General features: G+C 52.2%; 1 protein-coding gene across 1 annotated transcript; it reads right to left on the reverse strand.

Annotated features, from left to right (window-relative positions):
- Nucleotides 1–1563: 1563 nt before the first annotated feature.
- On the reverse strand, nt 1564–3595 carry lrrc3 (leucine rich repeat containing 3). Its single transcript, XM_086144597.1, has 2 exons — nt 3424–3595; nt 1564–2577 (listed from the first exon to the last, which is right to left on the reverse strand). The coding sequence occupies exon 2, from the start codon at nt 2459–2461 to the stop codon at nt 1568–1570; it is 894 nt and encodes a 297-aa protein (XP_086000723.1). The 5' UTR covers nt 2462–2577; nt 3424–3595; the 3' UTR covers nt 1564–1567.
- Between the last annotated feature and the right edge of the window lie 4055 nt (nt 3596–7650).

The following is a 7650-nucleotide window of genomic DNA, read 5'->3' on the forward strand; positions in this document are numbered from 1 at the left end:
TTAAAGGGTAACCGGCTGGGTGCGGCCGACCCAAACTTACCCGTTTGCAATACTTGACCAAGGCGCTGAAGTCTACAAAATAAGAAATGGCCTTAATCTTGACCACCTGACACAAAGGACATAAATCCATGAGTACATTAGTCATTCCTCCCGATGGCAGTGAAGGCATTGCTCCAGTATATACCCCCCCCCCCCCCCGAATCTATTTGTTTCGGCAGTTCTTCTTGAAGCCTGGATTCCACAGGGCCTGTAAACAGTGCCATACGGTCTCCAGTAGTACTTTTATCCCCTTGTGGTTTAAAGGTGCTTCACACTGGACAGCAACAGTCACCCATTCACACTCTCAGACACCAAGGTGCCAACCGGACCATAGGGAGAAACTTGGGGTTCCGGTGTCTTGCCCAAGGACACTTTGGCGTGTCGATGGGAGCCGCAGTCACCGCGACGGGTGGATTTCCCAAATAACTGCTGCGGCAGACAGATGGAAATCCAACGAGTCATGACAAAGACAAGTCTCGATTTTTTTACCGGCAACAGACACACCTCTTTCTTCTGTGAGTCTAACCTTAGCCCTGCTGGGTGACAAATACAAGACATTTTGTTGTTCCACCCCCCAAGATTGGAGTTCTTAAAAAATAATTGGACTGAAGTCCACTTGGCCCTGCTCTGGTGCTTCCAGAAAGACCTGCCATGACAGCATCCCTCACTGCTGGTGTCCGTCATAGGGTTTTGGGGTACTACTTCCTGGCCATAGCTCTTGCGTGCCGCCTAAACAATAGAGGTACGGAAAATGGACTGCTCACCCCCGCTGGGACATGGTCACTCAAGGTAATAATTGGAAGAAGTAGATCAGATACAGATTGATCAGATACAAATACTGGAATTGAGTTTACGACCCAGGGGGTCTGAGCTCTCCCTTGCAGATGGGGTGAGAAGCTCAGCCATCCAGGAGGGACGCAAAGAATAGCCGCTGCTCATACGGCAGCAAGATGAGGTGGCTCGGCCTTCGCGTAAGGATGCCTCCCGGACGCCTCCCTGGTGAGGTGTTTCGAGGAGACCCCGGGGAAGATCCAGGATGCGCTAGAGCACCTGGATTCTGTCTCTCGGCCCTTCTGGGAACGCCTCGGGAGCCAGAAGAAGTGGCCGGTGAGAGGGAAGTCTCACCCAACCCAACTTCTAAGTGGGGCATTTTCTTCACGTGATTTAAAAAAAAAAGAAACACACAAATATTCACTCTAAGCATTCCTATGCCAAAACGCTGACGGAAAAGAACTCACGGAATTGAGGTTTTCACCGTCAGCGTTCTTCCATGAAATACTATGCATGTGGAGAAAAGCAATGCCGGATACCTCTCGGGTGGTAACACAGAATCTCAGCAGGTATGTTTTGTCCAGCGCCCTCTGCAGAGCAGGACCTCTTGTCAACCAACTGGAGCCAAAGGTCACGTGATGGGCCTTAATTATTGTTTTTAATACGCAGAAAAAAACAACAACAAACACTTCATGGGACCAGGATGCCACATGCCAGTTCATCTGGTACCTGGTGAACAGGCCTCCAGAGCTGCCTGCTAGAGAACAGTGCTAATGGTGTCAAAGTCCTTACTGATCTGAGAGCTGCTGGGCAGCGACTTGAGGTACTCCAGGTGCCTCCTGGCATCCTCCTGGTTATGCCTGACGTAGTAGATCACGTAGGCGATCACCATGGTGAACCAGCCGAACATGGTAACGAACATGGCCACGTCGGTAGTCTTGTGGTGAAAGTTGCAGAAGTTGATCCCTGAGTCCAAAACCTGGATGACGGGCTTCCCGGCATATGCTTCCTGCACCGCCGTGTGACACATCACCTCGTTGACCGTCTCTGGGTCGAGCCGGAGCTCCCGCAGCACCTCCTGCAACGTGCACTCGCAGTGCCATGGGTTATTGGAAAGGTTGATTTTGGCTTGGAGGCGGGTGAACGCCTCCTTGGGGACACTCTGGATTCGGTTGTTCGCCAGATCCAAAACCAGCAGGCTGTCCGACACGCCCTGGAACGCCCCGACGTCCACCGTCTCAATGTCATTGTTGGACAGGTCCAGCTCCTGCAGGTAGTTCAGCTCCTTGAAGGCCTGATGGGGGATGTGGGTGATGTGGTTGGAAGCCAGGAGCAGCACCACGGTGTCCCTGGGGATGTCCGCCGGGATCTTCTCCAGGTTGCGAGACATGCACTGGACCACCGTCAAGCCGCTCTTTTCCACGCAGTGGCAGCTGCTCGGGCACACCGCCGCCGCCGAGCTCACCAGGAGCACCCAGAGGACCAAAACCGAAGCGGTGCCAGAGCCGTTCCGCCGAGGCCTCCTTGGCATTCCAGGCCACGGGAACTCCTGCATCTTCAGTGGGGACTCCGGGGTCCCCCGTCCGCTGTCGGGGTGCTCACCTGACTCTGGAACCAAAGGGCGATGGACCCAGCATCGTCTGCATCCCATCAAGGACGGTGCCAGTAAGTGTAGTCCGACGCGCCGCTACGAGACGGACTCCAGGGGAGCTTCTGCAGCATCTCCTGGTGGAGAGGTTGGCCACTATGGGACAAGTCGGTGTGGCGCTGCCGAAAGAGAGGAGAACAGCGTCATAGGAGACAGTCACGATGTGTTTACGGCACCCGTTTCATCCAAGGAAATCTTCCCCGCTGTGTTCATGGGTCAACGGCGACGCTGGTGCGCTCCATCAGGGGAGGTGCAAAAGCCCCTCCTACTTCTGCGCCGACTGGGAGGCGTCCAAACTGTTTTCTGGCACCCAGGACAGGACCGATTTCTGGGACAGGAAGACGCCCTGGCAGGGCGCCCCCTAGTGGCCATCACTGGTGCTGCAGCTAGTCCCCTGCTGCGTGTCCTGGTGTTTTCTTCTATTCTTGTTCTCCCTCTTTTATGTTTTCCTTCCCCTTATTGTCATCTTAAGAACACGGGAAGACACACACACACACACACACACACACACACACACACACACACACACACACACACACTAAAATAAGCCCCTCATGTTCTGAGCACAGCAGGAGGGATGGGAGGTGTGGCGCCCTCATGAAGGCGCTTACACACGTCTGCAGTGGATGTTCTGGCGGCTAAGTCACACGCCGACACGACACACACACACACACACACACACACACATACACACACACACACACACACACACACACACTAGCACACACACACACACACACACACACATACAGGGTGTGGAAAGATACCTGGAATAAGGGATACATCTTGGAGACCACGCGCGCGCACGCACGCACTCACACAAAATAAGTAAAATACAAATATTATTTTTATTTGTACTAAACGACATCTTTGGCACCGTTCAAGAAATGCAGGTGCGTGAGTGTAGAAAGTGCGTGTGTGTGTGTGTGCGCGCCACATCTCCCAAGCGTACAAGTTCTGCTCACCTCTTCGCTCCGCTCCCTCCGCGGGTCCCAGCTCACTTCTTCTTCTTCTTCTTCTTCCGCTTCTCGTTGTTCTCCCTCTCTTCTTTCCCTCCATACAGTCCCGCCGGCGGCTCCTTCACACCGCGTCTGCGCGCGCGGGAACGGACGTGCGTCCTCCGCGCGCGCGGGGAGAGAAGAGTAGGAGGAGAAGAAGACAAGAAGAAGAAGAAGAAGATGATGATGAAGAAGAAGAGGAGGGTCGGTGTTGTTTTGCCGCCCCCCCCCCCCCGAAGTCCACCCTCTGCGTCCACGTGTACGCGCGGAATCGGCGCACGCGGGAGGGGTCACGCGGACGCGGGTCCAGCGATGGTCGTCACGCGCGCCTCGAGGCTGTCCTCCGGTGTGCGCGTGGGTCCGGAGCGCTCGTGCTGCTCTTCTTCTTCCTCCTCCTCCTCCTCCTGATTGACAGGCTGTCAATCAAAAAGTCAGCTGTCAATCAAACGGCCAGCTGTCAATCACAGGGTCACGTTTATCCATGTCTATACATTGACCTTCTCATTCACTCATGGAGAACCAGGACAGGAGAACATGGAGGCTGACCTGGAGAACACCAGAAGCTGCTGGATGTCTTCCAGCAGCAGGTCAGATGTCCACCTGCCGCAGGTCTCCAAGCCACGCCTTATCGATCATCTGATGATTAGTCTGATCACTGAACCAGCTGCCTCTGACATGAACTCCCCCCCCCCCCCCCCCACACACACACACACACAGACACACACTCCCTTCCCTGCATTTCACCAGCCAATCAGCTCTCGGCCAGCCGGCCAATCAGCTGCCTCCTTCGTCCCTCCTCCTCCACCGCTGGAGGTCTGTGGAGATGGACTTTCAAGTCTCGTTCTGGGGACTATTGATTGGTTCTCTCTCTCGCAACCGGGTTCTCCTCCGGGTTCTCCTGGTGGTTTGAGGTGCTTTGTATCGGGAAGCAGCTGCTGGCGCTTCCTCTGCACAGCCAGAAAGTCCCTTCTTGGATTCCCACAGGATTTATTCCTGTGTGGAGTCTCCATATTCTCTGCTTCGGGTTCCTCAGGGTTCTCCGGGTTCCTCCTGCAGTCCAAACACATGATGGAGGTTCGTGGAGACCTTAGATTATTAGAAAAGGAGGGTGAACGGTTGTGTGTTTCAGATAAGACACTGACCAACGGTGGAATGTATGTGTGTGTGTGTGTGTGTTTCCTGTGTTTGATGATGATGGTTTCCCACATTCAACTGAAGTTCAATAAACTGATTATTGGCTGCCTGGTGGGCAAAATACAAATGGCCGCCACCGCTGCCGCCTCTAGCTGTCACCTAACAAGCCTATGATCAGAAAATAAAGTCTGCAGGTAAGAATAAAGGTGTGTGTGTGTGTGTGTGTGTGTAAACATGTGCATTGTGTGTAAAAGCCTGCCGTGTCCATTTTCACACCAGCCTCATGACTCACACAAAGGACGAACTTTGTGTGTTTGTGTGTGTGTGTGTGTGTGTGTGTGTGTGTGTAGGTGGAGGAACGCCTCTGGCCCCATCTCATACACACACAGTCACGCACACACACTCCAAAAGGAGAAGAAATGAGAAAGCGAAGGTCGCTGCTGTGAGCACTGGCCGCCGGCGGAGACGCAGCAGGTTTCCAGCGTCAGCAACTTGTGACCCCAATCAATTTAAGGAGGCGCGAAGAGGAACCCGGGGGGGCGAGAGAGGGGGGGGTTCAGGAGAGGGGGGTTTCTTGAGGGGATCTGCACTCTTTATCATAGCATCCAATCATTGTGATTAATGGAGGCACACCGCAGTGTCCAGGCTTGCCCCCCCCCCCGAAGAAACTGAAATGGATGAAAATGGAATCATCCACCCTGTGTCCTGGTCACCCGTTCCGATTGGTCGGTTTCCCACCGAAGGGACTGATGAGTGGAACCGTCCACCCCGGTGACCCCCCCCCCCTCCTCGCCAGTTGGTACAGTCCTGCTCGCACCTCCTGTCTCCCCCGCCCCGTCAAAGTTTCGTTTCTTTTTCCTGGGGCGGCAAATGTAATGGGCGGATGCGGTTCCATGGTGACACCCTTCCTCCTCACCATCATTTTCAATTGATAATCCACAGACAAATTCTGTACAGAAAACATAGTAACTTTTTTGGAATTAACTGCGGGTCACAGGGCCGACCTTTGAACCCGAACTTGAATTATGTTGGCGGTCAACCCCCTCCCAGTAAGGCTGTCCATTCTGATTGGTTGATTTTCTATTGGTGGAACCATCCATTACATTGCCCCCCACCCCCTCCCCAGTTGGTACAGTCCTGGCGTTTGGTTTGGTTTTTGTTTTTTCTTCTGGGACAACAACAGTTATTAATTAATTATTCACCGAAACAAACTTTCTAGAGAAAACAGCGTAACTTTTTTTGGAACTTACTTCGGTCTGGTTCACGGCGCCCACCTTTGACCCCTCCAACCCATGTTCCGGCGCAGCTGTTTCGTTAACGAGAATAACGGCGTTGTCCTCGACCTGTCACCCGCTCACCCGTTGTGGCGCTTCTCCTCTGTGAACGGTTGTCTTTTGATGCTTGTGGCGGGCAATTCATCATCGTTACCTGGGTGTGTAGGCTAATGGCGTCCGCCGCCGTCCGAACGGGCCCGCCGCCATAAATCTGCATCTGTTTGTGTTTGTCACGACAACCGGTAAGGGGATGGTGGATTAGCTGGTGGCAGCTGATTTATGGCCGTAATTCTCCGGTGACGTTCGTTGATTGGCACTAAACAGCAATCTTGGTGGGTTCAATCAACGTACTGGGACTTTGGCTTTCTGCCTGCAGTTCCGGCTGCGGCCACCGGGAGGAGCGGTGAGGACAGGAAGGAAGTTAGTCCATTTTCAGTTTATTTTCCAATTTATTTTTGGGTTTTTGTGCTGCTTCTATTTCAGTTCAGTCAAGGCCGCTTCCTGCTATTCATTCCTAATTTTTAAATTAATTTCCTGATGTTTTGGGCTCCATTATTTAATGTGATTTGTCCCAAAATGTTATGTAATTAAAAAAAAAAAAAAAAATTAAATTGTTGATCTTGTGAGTGTCACAGAAGTACATGCTTTACATCAGATACTTTTCAGGGGTCATTTTTTATTTTTATTTCCTTCGGTAAGCAAAGGGTTAAACAGGTCAGGTAGGGAGGACCTGATGTTCAAGTTTAAGGTGATTTGTCCCTGGTTGGGTTTAGTGCCAGCAAGTGGAAACTGTCTACCCCCTTTTCTTCATGATCAGGCCTGCTGCTAGCTGTGGAGATTAGGTGACCCATCCCGTCCGGGGCTAATCATCAACAAAATAAAAGACCCGGGAAAAGAGAGAAGCTACATTGCTTCCCTGTTAATGTGTGTTGGTGTCCGAGACGCTGTTAGGCGCTGACGGCGTCACGTCTGTTCGCTCTCGGCTCGGTATCGTAGCTTAGCATCAACCTTTTTAGCCAAACAGAGGTTAATTGCACAGCCGCATCTTCCATCACATGCCTCAAAATTTTTGCACGAGCGCTAATCCGAGCCAGGTACACGCCCCTCCATTACGGAGGAGGCTGATTCGCCCATCCATCCCCCAGTCCATCCATCTTCTGCCACCTTCTCAGTGACCCAAGGTAATTACACTTAAACCAGAAACAATGGAAAAACAGTTTGGAGGTGGCGAGCTGTCGCTCAATCTTGTTTTTGGAATGGCGGCGATGCCGATGATGTTGCCTGACCTCAGTCCGCCTCGTCATTGTTGGGCGGTGATGTCGGTATGAGCTTGGCCGCCATTGTGCCAATCGGTTCCAAGCAGAAGGCCTTTAAAAAGAGACCATAAAAAACATTTATCTTCTCATTCACGCAGCTGCTCTTCATCCATACTGGAGACCAAGGCGAATGGTGGTCGGTTGTCTGCAAGGTGACTTCTGGTCTGAGGGGATCCGAGGGGAGGTCGGGTGTGAAGGGGGGAAGCAGAAGGGGGGAGGCCAGGGACGAAGGGGGGGTGTTAATTTGCGGCGTGTCGCGGACAAAGACGTCCCCGGTGGCTTCATCTTTTGTAGACACATTGGCTGTAAATGGCAGGCCAGAGGAGCGACATCTAATTAACAGCATCGACTGTTTTAGATGACCCCCTGCAAAACAACACATACACACAAAAATACATGCTATATGGAATACTCAAATAATAATAAGTAATTTTTTTCAGAAATATTGCATTCAATTTTTATTTATGTAT

The sequence above is a fragment of the Fistularia commersonii genome, chromosome 4, assembly GCF_037954325.1.
Source record: "Fistularia commersonii isolate RoL2024-O1a breed Wild chromosome 4, RoL_Fcom_v1.0, whole genome shotgun sequence".
Classification (NCBI taxonomy): Eukaryota; Metazoa; Chordata; class Actinopteri; order Syngnathiformes; family Fistulariidae; genus Fistularia; species Fistularia commersonii.

Excerpts from the sequence above, each read along its gene's own strand:
- lrrc3 (XM_086144597.1), bottom strand. The coding sequence starts at position 2,461 with ATGGGATGCAGACGATGCTGGGTCCATCGCCCTTTGGTTCCAGAGTCA.